Consider the following 16,723-nt stretch of genomic DNA (forward strand, 5'->3'; position numbering starts at 1 on the left):
AAACTCCTTTAGCTTTCTAATAATAATTTATTTGTCTATACTTTTTGTATCTGTCTTTTTCCTCAAGAAAATACAAGAACTGGCCTCAAGAAAATACAAGAACTGGAGATATAGCTCAGTGGTGGAGTGGTACCTCGTATGTGTGACACCATGAGTTTAATTGCCAGTACTGCAAAAAAAAAAAAAAAAAGAATGTTTGTCTCTTCTAGTACTACATAATGGTGAAAGTGTGGTTCTGAGTAAGAAAATATTTTTGTTTTGCAGGTCTTATTATTTCTCTGCAGCTTCTTCGTGGAGACATGGAACAGATTCGAAGAGAAAATCCCATGATATTTAATAGGGGATTGGCAATTACAAGAAAATTGGGATTTCCTGATGTCATCATGCCAGGTAAGCAGAACTGCTTGGGGCAGGGGAGGGAGATGAGTTAGGAGGATGGAGTCCATTGCTCCTCTCTTGAGCAGGTCATGAGCTATGCTGTGGAAGAGCCCTGCAGTCATTAAGTACCTCCACACACCAAGTCAGTTTGCTGACTGTAACCTGCAGCCAGTGATCCTTTGGCTTTTGTAAGTATTTGTTCTTTTCCAGAAGCCCCCATATTGTGTTCACCCATGTAGTATGACAGTTCAGCACATGGGCTTTCTAGAGGCTGAATGATAGGACCAATATGAAATTTTTCACAGAGATGCCTTTTTGTACTCTTCTTTTCTATCACATTCACTAGAGAATTGCCTCACAAAAACCTCCTGCTCAAGGGGAATATACTAAAACATATACTTTTAGTATCAGTGAATCTCATTTGTATAGAAATCACAGATACATTTTACTGTATCAGAAAAATAGATCAAGCAAGAGATATAAGCTAGGCACTATGAATGAACAGGCAAGTATCTGGTTGTCTGAATAGATTTCCAGAAAAAGTGGACCTACCCTCTCAGTTGAGTTTTAATATTCTGCTAAAAGCTTATTTCCTTTTGTTTAAAATGGCCAGGGGAGGCTAGACTGAACTGATTGTAACCACTTTAAATATCATCTGTTTAGAGTTCTTTGTGGTCCTTTACTAAATTCTCTTGTTGAAAACATTTGCCAACACATACCCAAGGGGAGCATGACCTAAGCATAGGGAAAGGTACATGCAATAGATTCTGGCTGCTTTCCAGTTACACTAACTATGCATAGATTTATTTTCTTTTACCTTTATTCTCTTTCCATGGACACTATGAATGAGAGCAAATTGCTTTGCACAGTCTTCATTTCCTACTCATGAATACAGGAAGGGATGGCTTAGAAACTTAGGCTACTAGATCAATTATGTTTATCTCCATATGCTAAATAGAGTTCATGCTTATGAAAGGCCTCATCTGGCTATTACAGAGGTGAGTGCTCCATAGAACATTTCTCCCATGCTGTCCTGACACCATTCCTCAGCTTTCTCTGGTCCTAGTAATAAGAAAAATAAGAATCCAAACATAGTCCTTGGCTTCTTGGCAACATGGCTTTGAAAAAAGAATAGACAGTTACCAAAATTGATCTGGTGATCTTTTCAAAATTACCTGTCAAGGCTCACACAATGGAGTAATATAGTCCAAGTTCCTTTTTTTCTTTCTTTCTTTCTTTTTTTTAGTGCTGAGGATTGAACCCATGCCAGGCAAGAAATGTATCACAGAACTATACCCCTGGCCCCTTCCTTACTTTTAAGAAATTATTTAATATTTGGAAATTACCTTTCTAATAGCCTTCATATACTCATAGGTTTAAAAACAAGTAAACAGAGACTAGAAAGGGGCAAGCTTCAATCAACGTATTTAAGCAAAATCTGATTTCTAGTTACACTGAAAAAATCTCATCCATACAAAGAGATCTCTTCTGAAGTAGTCTGCATCTCTTTGTATCATTGGTACACAGCTTTACAAAGGATTTCTGTTTATGCTCAACATGACTGGAAATCTGAAATATCAGGCATTGGTGAGGCAAAGGGAGTCTGCCCTCTCCTGGGCAGAGACATTGGGAAGTCCTGGGACATCTGGGGTTGAGTGGGATATGAGTGTGCTGCTTCTTGGGTTGTCTGCCTTTGAAATACTGAGTGCTATAACTGAAAGTAAGCAGTTTTTTGTGCATACTTTGTCCCCTTTTTAATTCTTTTACTCTTGAAGAAAGAGCTTTTTGCACAGATGGCCACTCCCAGTTTTGTGGACTGTTAACAATTGTCAGTCTCCTTAATGTACCACATTATACTGTCAGAGTGGGTTTGCCAGCCTTAGGTAATGTAATAGGGCTGCACCTGAAGGTCCTACTAGAGCAACAATAATGTGTGTTTTACATTGTGGTCAGTCTGTCTTGGGACACAATGACTGCAAAGACGTGCTTTCATGAGTCTTCTAAATTCTGGCCACCCCTCCTCCTGCAGCTGAGCTACCCTTCATCTATGAGAACATTATACCTGGTCTGCAGCAGTCCCTCAGACTCACAGTGCTGGTGTGGCCATGTTACAAGAAGCTTTATCCTCTTGACACATGGACATGGAAAAAGAACAGAAAAGCAATTGTCAGTAACTGTGAGCATTACAACACTTAAGTCTGAGAAATTATAATAAATGGAAAATTAGAATTACTTATAGGCTGTGATCCTTATTTAAAACTACACAGTATTTTGGGAATGAGATGGATCAGATTATGTTTTGTGCCTGTGTGAATATGATATAATGAATTCTACTACTATGAATAATTACAATGTACCAATTAAAAAAAAAGAAATTAACTGACCCAGTATTTGGCAGAAACTACCAGAAACTCATTTGGATAAGTCCTTTTTTTTTTTTTTTTTTTTTTTTTTGTCAATCTGACCAAAATAGATCCCTATCAAAGTGAATTGGTAGAACTATAAGGAAGAGTTCAGAAAGGCTATAGCCACACTAATACCTAACATGCCATTTCTGAAAAGGTCTTTCTGACATCCTATTTTTACTTCCACTGGAGTATAAGAACATACCATGTGGATGTGAGCAGAATATATCCTCCTCTAAGCTACAACTGAGACCCTGACTACACAGCTGTTCAGCTCTGCTCATGGCCCACAGTAATAAGCAGAGGCAACAGTGATGCTGTGGGTGTTCTGGGGGCCTAAGGCTCCAGAGAAAGGCATGCAGACCCAGAAAAATATCATCTTAAATTTTAAAAGAACAAATAGATATTGATAATTTTTTTAAAAATATTTTTTAGATGTTGATAGACCTTTATTTTATTCATTTATTTATATGTGGTGCTGAGGATCAAACCCAGTGCCTCACACATGCCAGGCAAGCACTCTACCACTGAGCCACAACCACAGCTCCTGGGAATTTTTTGAAACTGAGCACATATAACTTTTTGTTGATCATGATATTTCTGTGGGTACTTTCTCCTTCCCTCTAGACCATTTTTAGTTCAGTACAGAAGCTAATAACTATAACACCTTTTTAGTTCTCTCCTAGATTTTTTTTAAAGAAGATAAACAGGAAAGACTGGAGAAAGACAGATACTCCAGGGGAATAAGTAGATATTAACATAGTTCCCTGTGACTCATGTGTCAGAATTAGCCATAATCAAACTTTGAAAGGAATCATTTAAAACCTCATGTTCAAGAAGAGGCTGTACTATTCTCCAGACCATGTCTAAGCCAACAAAGATGTACCAACATCTTCTACTTCAGTATTTCTTATCTTTCCTGGAAACTTCATGCCCTGGGGTCAATGGAAAGACAAAACTCTGTCATATTCTTTGGGAAATACAACATTTTAACCTGTGTTATAAGCCTTGAATTTCTATGGTTATAATAGACTGTAATATAAGCCAAATTTCCTATTAAATGATCTTTTGTCTTGCCATAAGAAGTCCACCTCTGATGTAGTATATTGTTCTAAAACAAAGAATAAGTTTTTCTCTAAAGTAGTAGTCCTCAAATTTTAGTGTGTGGTGGAATCATCTGCAAAACTTGGAAAAACATAGATTGGTGGGCCCACTCACAAGAGTTTCTAATTCAGTAGAATTGGATTGGGGTTCAACAATTTATATTTCTCACAAGCTCTCAAGTGATGGTGATGCTGCTGGTCTGGGAACCTCTCAGAGAACCATGCCCTAGAAAACATTCTGCTTTAGAGATGTTTTGTCCCTCCCTGAGTCAGATCTGAGGCAAATACCCCTTCTTTTTGGGTTGCCCTGAACTTGCCCATTAGAAGACAGCTATGCAGACATGGCATCTCTCTAGAGGAGTCTCTGACTCTTGCCCTTGTGCTCAGAAATACACTATAATTTTTTTGACCTCTGATAAAAATGCATGCTTCATCACAGAGCTGCAGTGATGTTTCTGTCTCTTGCTGTTTGTCTTAATTATTCTTGTTTTTCTCTGTGCTGTCCCTCATTCTCCCCCTTTTTTTCTGATGCAGAGATGAAGATAGTTGGGTGTAAGTTCTTGCTTTTTTGTGTCCTGTCTATTGCCTGCTTTGTTCCATCTTCCTTTGTTTCATGGAATGTTGCAATACTGGGGTGGGGTGTCATGTACATTATTAATCCTTCATCAGCCTCACCTTCCCAGTTAACTGACAAAAGGAAAGAGAAGCTACCAGCCCACCCTAAAGCACTATATATTACTTAGGGTATTCATTAAGATGAGGACATATTGGAATGTTTAGAAAATCTTAACAAGCCTGAGGTATGTAGAGATGAGAAAGGATTGTTTTATGAGACAGAAGAGTTACTGCAATTGAAAAGAAAATGAGTAGTGCTTACCCCAAGCCATGCAGAATCAGAACGTTAGAAAGTTTGTCTTTTCTATCCCTGCTAGGAGATACCTCATAAAAAGGGAAAATACACAGAGATATGGATTTGAAAGAAAGTTGTCCTCAAGGGGAGTGATGAAATGATTTGTCACAAGTGGTATTCAAGGGACTGTGGTCAATCTGTGTCAAATGACACTTTGGTATTATTGCTAAGGGATGGTTTAAGAATGATCATTTTTGGTTCTGTAAGAGGTTAAAAGATCACCACATTCCTGATCCAAGAAATAACTATATATCATGGTGTCATGCTATTCCTATACCTGTCATCCTGTTAGAGCAGAGAGCATCACTGACTTCATAGTGATAGAAACCAGAAGTGTGACCCCAAAGTCATGATGAAAAATTAAAGAGCCCATCTTTTCTGGATACACTAAAGAAACTCTCCCAAGAGTGTTCTTTTCCCTTCTGTCCCACAAGAAAATAAGAACTACTACAAAATAAAACATCGATTTCATATGTTCAAGACTCCCTGTAACATGTTAGCTAGTATCTCCACATCTCAATGATTGCTGTCAGGGGACTGATAGAATTGGCACCATTCCATGTAAACTGCTGTGTCTTCTGGGAGAATATCAGTTCTTGTTTTGACCAGTTCATGGTCTCAAGGGAAAGAAAAGCACATCCATAGAAGCTCCTCCTAATCCTATCTAGATGCATACAAAGTATAAATAATATATTTTAAGTGCTAGTTTACTTGAACTCAATGCCTCCTAATATGTGGTATGAATCATTTATATAGAAAGGACATGAGTATAATAAATAATCCAAACCAGACTGAATGCTCAAATTTATGTGACCTTTGTGAACCATTCTACTGGAATTAAATTCCACATAGACTAGAATCATGTGAGACGTGGCCCCAAACTTCAAATAATGCTGGAGTGTTTGGCTAGAGATTCTTTTGCTGGCAGAATGCTATGATGCTTGAGTTAAACCTCAAGTTCTGAGGCCCCTAGGAAGATTGCTCTCAGAAGACCTGCAACCATATGAGCTCTTTTTCTCCAGAACCATGCTAGGATACAAGTCTTTGGAAGGTCAGATCTATTGGTGCTGGATGCCATGGCACATGGCAACTCATCATCAGTGCTCCCCAGCCCTCCAAGATTTCTGCTGACTGAACAGAGCTGTTTACTTCTCAGACCTCCCACTTCATAAGGACCCCAGATTATTTCAGGCCAATTCCCATCATAATAAGGTAGCATCAGATTCATTACTTTGCTCCTTTCCAGTGGCTGTTTGGGTTAGGTTCTCAGGAGTTGAAATTTTTGATGCATAGTTACAGTGTATCCTAGCTATTCTTAATAAACATTTCAAGCCAGATATCAACAGACTATAATCTGAGCCAAATGTAGCCAGGAATCTATTTTTGTACTGTTTGCCAGCTAAGAATTTTTTTAAAGGATTGTGAAAACAAAGAATATTGTAATAGAAACATATGCAACCCACAAAACCTTAAATATTTACTATCCATACTATCTAAACAGGAAAAGTTTCCCAAACCCTGCCTTCTGTTAAGTATGTAGTTCCCTGACCTGCAACTGTACCAACAGCTGACATGGACTATTATGGGAACTATGAATGGGGTAGAGACAGTTTATTCTGAGATCCCCTTACAAGAATAAACTCAATTCATTCATCTCATTAAAAAAAAAAAAAATCTGTTCCATGGTACCTAAGAACTAAGTACTTTGAGATATAAGATCCTCTGCCATACCTAGAAAGCAGATAACACCCAACAAAGGAAGGAAAACCTGCCCCAGGCCCTTCCTAAAAGGAAGACCCATCAGCAGGACCACCCTCAATAATACCTATTCCCACATCCTGCAGAAAAACCTCACATCCCGCTACCAGCATTTTCCACACTAAGAGTTGTCCAGCCCCTTACTTTAAACCTAACTTCATCAGTGTCCTCCCAGAAGACCTCATATTTTGATCTGCTTGTGTAAACCATGGAGAGTATCAGAATCACATTGTGCTTTTAAACATACCACATTCCCCTCAACGTACACTATAATTTCAAGGGGTAGATTTTTAATAAGGTCCCCAGGTGATTCAAATACAGCCAGCCAGGTAGCCAGTCTGCAAACTAATTTCCAAAACCACTGCTCAGGTCTTATGTTTCCCATCTTCATTGTAGTGTGCCTGCCCTCATCCCTCTCATGGTAATATTTCCTGGCAATGGTGCTAAAGTTTATAGAGAAACCTCCTGATAACAATATCTTAACCCAAATGCATGATTGCACTGGTAGATTTTATAAACATGTAACATGCAATAAGGACCATGGAAGAGCAGGGGAGTCCTGGAAAGGTGTTTGTAAGGCAGACCTGGGGCTTTTCACTTGTGCTTTCTAGGTGTTCTGGTTCCAGGAAAATTAGTGAAGAACTCAATTTAAAAGATCCCAGAGAGCTTTTAACAAGAAGCTTCCCCCACCTGCAGCAATATTAACTTTCCACAAAATGCATACTTTTCATTGAAACCATAATTTGCAAAATTGCAACCCATAAGGGAGAGTAATATCTATTCTAAGAACAGCCCTCATCTAGGTAGGTCTGTTCCACAAAAAAAGAACAGTCAAAGGCCTGATGAAATCAAGCTTCTTTAGTCTGTAACTCAGGGAGTTACTTGTATTAAATTTTTTTCTCAGTATAAAATCACCAAAGGCATTTTATTTTTTTAAAAAAAAGAATGAAAACTGTAGGACTATCTCACTCAGTCCTTCCATTTTGAAACTGGTATTTTGGCTTAAAAGGTCCTGTTCAGAAACTATGAGTTCATTCTACATGATCAACACAGATCAAATTCTGTGATTAATAATCTTCAAGACAATGCCCAGTTTTATTTTAGTATTGTGTCATATGTTGCTAAGAAAAGTTTGAAAATATTTTATTTCAGGGATGTGTTCATTGTAACATGGTTAACCTTTGTATAGAACCATAAAAGTCAAAAGCCATTGTACAAACTAGAAAAATATTGCCAATAACCTTTAGGTAATATACTTTTTAAAACCACATAGGTTATCTTGAGGAAAAACTTCCTGAGAATGCAAACAAGGCTAATATTTTAAGCCAAACACTTATCCTTTAGACATTAAGATTCTCTAGACTATTCACTGAATGCTAGATCATTCTAGAAATTGAATAATTAAGTTTCATATGAAAGCTAATGTGAAACTAAACGGCTTTATCAGAAGATGACTGTTTTGTTAAAAATTCCACGTGTAACTAAATCTGATTTGACCTATACAATAGACCAGAGTCAAGTTTCCAGTTAAGTTTGAACTTTCAGGAGTTTCAGTACTTTCAGAACTGATTTTATCCATCTTGTGTCCTAATAATAGCAAACTGGTAAATTTGAGTTTCTGTTCTCTTTCTACATGCCTTCCCAACTAACTCCACCTGCACAACTGAGTCCTATTAACAATAGGCTAGGACATCATGAGAAGGGATGCCTACAGGAAGCAGATTTAGATTTCAAATTCATCCAAATTCAAAACAGGCTCTACCCATTCCAGGAGGGAAATCTGAGCAGACTTCAAAGATGGACACCCTCTTATGTCCCACATATGCAACAGTTACATTTGGGCATGATTTTTAGAATAGATTTTCCTCTTCCTTTTGGGTAGCCTCAGAGTTGCTTGTTTGGAAAACAGAAGGGCTTTCACACATTAGAGAAAGTTCTCAGGGCTCCCAGAGAATAATTAGTTACTTAAACCAAAATACTTTGAGAACCTTAATTGTGCATCCAAATAATTGTGATTACAAGATTGCACTCCTAGAATAGAAAGGTGACCTGAAGACTGGAAGGACTGGTCATGAAGACCTAAAAATAAAGTATTGCATATGTGCCAGTCTTGTTCTATTCCAGTTTCATTAATGAGAGATATTCAGATGCTTCTACAATTTGAGATTTGATCAGAAAAGACATTGTCATCTATCTCTGACCAAAACAGAAAGCTCACTTGCTAACCAAAACCAAACCCATTTCTGTCATTGTGATTATAGGTAATAAACATAGCTCAATGTGGCAATTTTTCTAAGAACTGAAGTAGAAAGAATGTCTGTCTTCTGAAATGGTTTGCTTTGCAAGTAAACTTTCTGTTACTTCCCAGATGGTTTCTGTAGGCAGCTAATACATCTTCACTTTGTTCTTACCTGTTTTCCTCTTCTATTTTCTTCCTCTGAAGATTTTTTTTCCTGCAGCATTACTATATTTTTTAGAAAGTTAAAAGCCTTTCTTTAAAATTATGTGAATAAAACTGGCCATGTTATAGATTTAGAAACTTAGAGAAGCCTAAATAAGCTCTTCTTATACTTGAATAAGCAACATAGTCTCCTTTCAGTTCACCCTCCTAACAAGGCAGAGGTGACTTGGTTCATTCTGAACCTAATAGTTTGAGTTTCTCCTGCCCAGTCTTGAGTAACAGATTGCTGCCCCATTGCCTTCACATCTGTGCTTTTGGAGAGTGATCTGCTCCCAGAGCATTTGAAAACAAAACAAAACAAAACAAAAACTGACAGGTCATCCAGTGACTTTGACTGGGCATTCCAGCAGGGAAGTTTGGAGCAAAGCCTCCAGAAGAAAGGAACAGTGGGTGTATACTCTACTTGGACTCAGAAAGTTTGGGAATTGTAAAAAAATCTATGAAAGAAAAAAAATTGTAGTAAATAAGACATATAATTAAAATAAATGTTATTCCTGCTGAGTCTAAAATCTTCCCTCTTAGGGGGTTTTAGATTAAATTCTCTTGGAGGGGAGAGAGAATGCACAGTCTTGGCACTACAATCTAAGAGAAGTTTCTCTACCCTGGATAAACCAGGGTTATCTTTAGGATTCAGACTTAGAGAACACACAACTAACCTTCCTAAGTGCTGCACTGATATTGATATCAGAATGTTCATTGTTATTAACCAAGCTTGAAATGCCCTGAGCACCCACCCAAGCCCCTCAGGTTCCAAATGCTAGCCCATTTCTCCATGTAAATGGGGCAGTGTAAATTCTGTGGTCATAAGGACATGGCATTTCTTTCCCCACAGGTGATATCCGCAATGACCTGTACCTAACCTTGGAGAAGGGGGATTTTGAAAGAGGGGGAAAGAGTGTACAAAAGAATATTGAAGTGACCATGTATGTGCTTTATGCAGATGGAGAAATACTGAAGGTAAGGCTTTCCCAGTCAGTCATTCAGAATGGAGGCGGATGTAATAATTCCAGTGTGTTTTTATGGTCTTTCCAGAGGTCCATTTACTTTGGGCATGATTGAACTCAAATTGCCCCATATACATTCTTCTCTCCCTTTCTCTTTCTTCAAGGAAACCCTATAGTGTGCTTTGATAATGACTTCCAATGTTGGATAGCCTTGGCAGAAATTTTTCCTAGTATCTGACCTGAATCCCTCCTGTTGCAATTTGTACTACTCCTCTAGTTCTGTCCTACATGTTACCTCTTCTGCCATTCTGCCTAGCATACCTGCCTACTTGGTAACAGTTATTAGTTTCCATTTTGCCTTTTTATTCCTTAAACTAACTCAGAAAATTATATTTGCATTTTGGTCATGGGTAAATCTTAGACACTCACCAGCTGTACCAAGTTGTGAAATGAAGAACTCAATCCTGGAACATTATTTTCAGCCCATGTAGTTCAAGGATCCTCTGCCACTCTTCATTGAAAACAGAGACCTGGTGTGCTATTTATGTTGTCAGTTTTTCCCTTAGTCATATCATGGTTAAGTCCCTTGTGAGTAACAAGGCAGTGCATTTGATAGAAGGAAAATCAGTCTTTCACAAGTCTCACTTCTGTGTATTGGCAACAGCCCCATAAGACATGCAGAGCAGTAAGGATCATTCCCATTTGACAGAGGAAAAGGGTAAAACTAGTTTATATCATCTTCCAAAGCAAGCAAGAAATAAAGGAGAATGTTGAAATAGGGATGGAAACAGTGATTTGTGTATCATTTTAAAAAACAAGTAGAAGACCTTGGCATGTCCATGGTTTACATGGAAAGCGTCAAGAGTAGCAAAGCCATCAGTAGTCATACCACTCCTGTGTGATCAGGGAGATGCTCCTGATCATGTTGCCCAATGCTTCCTGTCCTCCAGGACAAAGGCACAGGCACTCTTGGGAATGTATCTTCATGACAACATTTGGGAACTGGGGTCAAGTTAAATCTGGCCTGCCTTGTTTATATCCAAGGAAGGTCAGCAAGGGTGATCTAAAATGCCAGTCCAACACTAGGCTAAAGAAAATCAAGAAAGCAAGCTCTTTCAACTTTATAATTTAGTATTTCTTCATGATATTGTACAATGCTGTGTATAGTTGACTTCTCTCATGGAATTTACTCTTTCCTTTCTCATTGAGGATGAAGAGTCTACCTAATGCACTACCTAGTTTCCCTCCAATTTGCCAAGCAGTGTGTATGTGGTAACTTCTGCCCCAAGAAAACAAGGAGCACTGTGACTACTGATTGTTTATACCACCTACACAGTTTTTCCAAAAGTATTAAATTTAGGTCAAGTACAGTCTCGTCTCATAGATTTAGCCTGATGTGAAAGTAAGACTTTCACAGAAGAAAAAGTGTCCTGATGACACACAGAATCCAGAAGCTCCCTTTGAGAAGATAACACTTTATTTTGCTTCTCTCTTACAGGATTGCATCAGCTTGGGTTCAGGAGAGCCAAACAGAAGTTCCTATCACTCCTTTGTCCTCTATCACAGTAACAGTCCTCGCTGGGGAGAAATTATTAAATTGCCTATCCCCATTGACAGATTCCGGGGCTCCCATCTGCGCTTTGAATTCAGACATTGTTCCAGTGAGTGAGATCTCCCTCCACATCCCCTTGAGGATATGAATATAACTGTCCTCTATAGAATGAAAATAGGAGAATTCTTATTGGGGGACTTAGGAATAAGTGAATACTCAGCGTTCAGATGTCATTAGAGGGTGTTCTTTGGAGTATAAAAGCAATCATTCAAAACTATGGGTCTTCCTAGTGTCTGAAATATCTAGCATCATTCTCCTTTGGATGTTTCCTTTGTACCTATTAAACTACTTCTCAAAGAACACCTAGGTCATCAAGATCAGCAATTCGGCTTCTGTGTGTATCTAGGTAGCCTGTATACTTGGGGTATAAATGGTAGCTTATTCTAGCATATTTCTCATTGTTTCTATAGTCAGGTTGCTATCTAGTTAATGAAAGAAGGTGCAAAAGACTGTAGATGACAAACACAAGAGGAATTTATATTAAAAAAGCAAAGTGAAAAGTAAAAATAACTAACACTTGCCTCTGGTTGCAGCAAAGGACAAAGGGGAAAAGAAACTCTTCGGCTTTGCATTCTCACCCCTGATGCGTGACGATGGCACCACCCTCTCAGATGATATTCATGAGCTTTATGTGTACAAGGTATGAGGCCTGGCTGTCTTTCATCCCTACTCTTCACCTCCCGTGGCCACTCTTACACATGGTTCTCAGTTAGGTGGCTTTTATTGGGCAAATCAGAGGATTCAGAGTAGCGCTTTGGTAGGTGAAAACAGAACAGCTGTGGGCAGGCTTTTGTTTTCTAAGTGCACTGGCCTTTCTCCCACAACTAATGCCAACAAGGCCTTTTGTTTCCTGTCTCCCACTTCATTGGATGAAAATTTATTATTGATTCCTCTATGCCATTATTGTCTGGGCTAGTAAGTTCTGAGTCCTGCTAGATCATGGTTCTGCTCTCACAGTTTAAATGCCACCAAGTTTGTTTCCGCAACAAGTGGAGGCCACATGCCCAACCATTTTCTATTTAAAAGGCACATGAAATGTTCTGGGAAGTTTCTGAACAGAAAGCAGTCTTCCAAAAGGACCTGAGACTCAAGCTATAGCCTTAAGAAGATAAGAGCAAATATCAACTCAGAAATACCCTGGGACCTGATTTTTGCACATGGCATGACTCAGAAAACATTCTCTGTTCTCTACTTTTCATCTACAGTGTGATGAGAATAGCACATTTAACAACCATGCTTTGTACCTGGGCCTGCCCTGCTGCAAGGAAGACTACAATGGTTGCCCTAATATCCCCTCGAGCCTCATCTTCCAGCGGAGCACCAAAGAGTCTTTCTTCATTTCCACACAACTCTCTTCTACCAAACTCACCCAGAATGGTAGGTAATGCTGCCTTCAAGGTGGTACTTTCCACTGTCCTCAGTTGTTGGTTCCACATTGCTAGTGCATGTTAAGGAAGATTAAAGTTATTACTTCTTCATACCAGAATAAGGAACTTCTTTTCACTCAGCAAGAGCAGCCTATGAGATTTCCATGGTGTTAGTCACACAGAGTGTACATACAGGGTGCACAGATAGATCTTGGCTTTGACCTTAACATTAAAGAGCTATTGTGGGGGACAATCCAAGATGGCGGACTACAGGGTGACTGCATCTCCAGTCACTCCAGAACCCAGGATTGAAGAAGTGGAGGCATTGAGAGACTCGGAATAAAATAGAGCCACGGGGTGAGTCTCCCCCACTGGGTGAAGCTCGGCTTGGGCAGCAGGCCTGGATAGGGCCAGCAGGCCTGGATAGGGGCGGCTTATCAGAGAAGGGCAGGGCAACTAGAGTCTTCCCCAGGTAGCCCTGCTCACTCCAGCGGTGGGCTCCACCCACACGGCCAGCTTCTCAGAGCAGGCCACCCAGTGAGAGCCTTTCTGCACAGAACCAGCTCCAAGTCCCGCCAGCGGTGAGCTCCGGCCCACAGGCAGCCTCAGGGACCAGGACAGGACAGCCAGAGACTTCCCCAAGCAGCCCAGCTCTCTCCGGCGGCAGGCATCTTTCACAGCCAGCTTCTCAGAGCACACCGCCCAGTGAGAGCCTTTCCGCACAGAGCCAGGTCCAACCCCTGGAACCAGTAGCAGGCTAGGGGCAGCTTTCTTCGGAAGCACTGCATTATCAAGTTACTCCAAGACTTCAGGCTACTGAAGGCTGGGAGGTGATACACTGGAAATCTTCAGGGACACTATAAGCCAATAGAGGAAATCTGCAATATCTCAGAGTCCCACTGACATTTGACCAATATGAGAAAACAAGGGAAGAAAATGTCCCAAACAAACCTAGATACTATATCAATAAAACCCAATGACAGCACAGCAGAAGAAATGTCAGAAAGGGAGTTCAGAATTTACATAATTAAAACAATCAGGGAAGCAAACGAGGACATGAAAGAGCAAATGCAGGCATTAAAGGAGGAGATGAAAGAGAAAATGCAGGCATTAAATGATCGCACCAATCAACAGTTAAAAGAGCAGATATGGGAAGCAAGAGATCATTTCAACAAAGAGTTAGAGATACTGAAAATAAAAAACAAACAGAAATCCTTGAAATGAAGGAAACAATAAACCAAGTTAAAAACTCCATAGAAAGCATAACCAATAGAATAGAACACCTGGAAGACAACCTCAGACATTGAAGACAAAATATTTAATCTTGAAAACAAAGTTGACCAAACAGAAAAGATGGTAAGAAATCATGAACAGAATCTACAAGAATTATGGGATATCATGAAAAGGCCAATTTAAGAATTATTGGGGTTGAGGAAGGCTTAGAGAAACAAACCAAAGGAATGAACGACCTATTCAATGAAATAATATCAGAAAATTTTCCAAATCTGAAGAATGAATAGGAAAACCAAGTACAAGAGGCTTATAGGACTCCAAATATACAAAATTACAACAGACCCACACCAAGGCACATTATTATGAAAATACCTAACAACAAAAGAAGACAGAATTTTAAAGGCTGCGAGAGAAAAGAATCAAATTACATTCAGGGGGAAACCAATAAGAATATCAGCAGATTTTTCAATCCAGACCCTAAAAGCTAGAAGGGCGTGGAACATTTACCAAGCACTAAAAGAAAATGGATGTCAACCAAGAATCTTATACCCAGCAAAAATTACTTTCAGATTTGACGATGAAATAAAATCCTTCCATGATAAACAAAAGCTAAAGGAATTTACAAAAAGAAAGCTGGCATTGCAGAACATTCTCAGCAAAATATTCCATGAGGAAGAGATGAAAAACAACGATGCAAATCAGCAACGGGAGGAACTAGCCTAAAGGAATAGCCCAATAAAGGAGAAACCAAATCATGTCAAAAAACAAAAATGAGTCAAATGACTGGGAATACAAATCATATCACAATAATAACCCTGAATGTTAATGGCCTGAACTCATCAATCAAAGACATAGACTGGCAGATAGGTTTAAAAGAAAAATCCAACAATGTGCTGCCTGCAAGAGACCCATCTCATAGAAAGAGATACCCATAGATTAAAGGGGAAAGGATGGGAAAAAACATACCATGCACATGGACACAGCAAAAAAGCTGGAGTATCCATCCTCATTTCAGATAATTTGGACGTCAAGCCAAAACTAGTCAGAAGGGATAAAGAAGGACATTACATACTGCTTAAGGGAAGCATAAATCAGCAAAACATAACAATCATAAATATCTATGCCCGAACATAGGTTCATCCATGTACGTCAAACAAATCCTTCTCAATTCTAGAAATCAAATAGACCACAACACAATAATACTAGGCGATTTTAACACACCTCTCTCACCACTGGATAGATCTTCCAAACAAAAATTGAATAAAGAAACCATAGATCTAATAACACAATCAACAATTTAGACTTAATGGACATATAGAATATACCATCCAACAAAGAACGAATACACTTTCTTCTCAGCAGCACATGGATCCTTCTCTAAAATAGACCATGTTTTATGCCACAAAGTCTACTGTTAGCAAATACAAGAAGATAGAGATACTACCTTGTACTCTATCAGATCATAATGGATTGAAATTAGCAATAAATGACAGAATAAAAAACAGAAACTTCTCCAATACCTGGAGATTAAATAATACACTATTATATGATGAAGGAATAACAGAAGACATCAGGAGGGAAATAAAAAAATTCTTAGAAGTAAATGAGAACAAAGACACATCATATCAAAATCTCTGGGACACTATGAAATCAGTACTTAGAGGAAGATTTATTTCATGGGGCACATTCAACAAAAGAAGTAGAAATCAACAAATAAACAACTTAACACTACAGCTCAAAGCCCTAGAAAAAGAAGAGCAGAACAATACCCAAAGTAGTAGAAGACAGGAAATAGTTAAAATCAGAGCCGAAATCAACAAAATTGAAACAAAAGAAACAATCGGAAAAATTAACAAAATAAATAGTTGGTTCTTTGAAAAAATAAACAAAATTGATAAACCCTTAGCCACGCTAACAAAGAGAAAGAGGGAGAAAACTCAAATTACTAAAATTCGGAATGAACAAGGAAATATCACAACAGACACAAGTGAAATACAAAACATAATTAGAGCTATTTTGAAAATGTATACTCCAACAAAACAGAAAACCTCGAAGACATCAACAAGTTTCTAGACACATATGAATTCCCTAAACTGAACCAGGAGGACATACACAACTTAAATAAATCAATTTCAAGCAATGAAATAGAACAGGTCATCGAAAGCCTACCAACAAAGAAAAGTCCAGGACCAGATGGGTTCTCAGCCGAGTTCTACAAAACCTTTAAAGTAGAGCTCATTCCAATATTCCTCAAAGTATTCCATGAAATAGAAGAGGAGGGAACCCTCCCAAACTCATTCTATGAAGCCAATATTACCCTGACACCTAAACCAGACAGAGACACATGGAGGAAACAAAATTTCAGACCAATATCCTTAATGAACATCGATGCAAAAATTCTCAACAAAATTTTAGCAAATCACATACAAAAATATATTAAAAAGATAGTGCACCATGATCAAGTGGGTTTCATCCCAGGGATGCAATGTTAGTTCAACATCCAGAAATCAATAAATGTCATTCACCATATCAACAGACTTAAAGTCAAGAAT

General features: G+C 38.7%; 1 protein-coding gene across 13 annotated transcripts in view; it reads left to right on the forward strand.

The window, feature by feature from the left end:
- DOCK3 (dedicator of cytokinesis 3) overlaps nucleotides 1-16,723 on the forward strand; it is a 726,815-nt gene that overhangs the window by 600,134 nt on the left and 109,958 nt on the right. For 9 of the 13 annotated variants that reach the window (XR_013757339.1, XM_079101030.1, XM_079101031.1 and 6 more), the window contains exons 14-19: nucleotides 265-390; nucleotides 4,421-4,438; nucleotides 9,848-9,972; nucleotides 11,458-11,620; nucleotides 12,105-12,211; nucleotides 12,777-12,948. Coding sequence is in view for 12 of the 13 variants with exons in the window: in XM_079101030.1 (XP_078957156.1) it covers nucleotides 265-390; nucleotides 4,421-4,438; nucleotides 9,848-9,972; nucleotides 11,458-11,620; nucleotides 12,105-12,211; nucleotides 12,777-12,948 (711 nt within the window). In the remaining variant the exon portion in view is untranslated. The remainder of the gene's footprint in view (nucleotides 1-264; nucleotides 391-4,420; nucleotides 4,439-9,847; nucleotides 9,973-11,457; nucleotides 11,621-12,104; nucleotides 12,212-12,776; nucleotides 12,949-16,723) is intronic. The other 4 variants (XM_079101034.1, XM_079101032.1, XM_079101038.1 and 1 more) reach the window with 1 other exon arrangement.

This window comes from Sciurus vulgaris (genome assembly GCF_902686455.1).
Source record: "Sciurus vulgaris genome assembly, chromosome: 10".
Taxonomy (NCBI): Eukaryota; Metazoa; Chordata; class Mammalia; order Rodentia; family Sciuridae; genus Sciurus; species Sciurus vulgaris.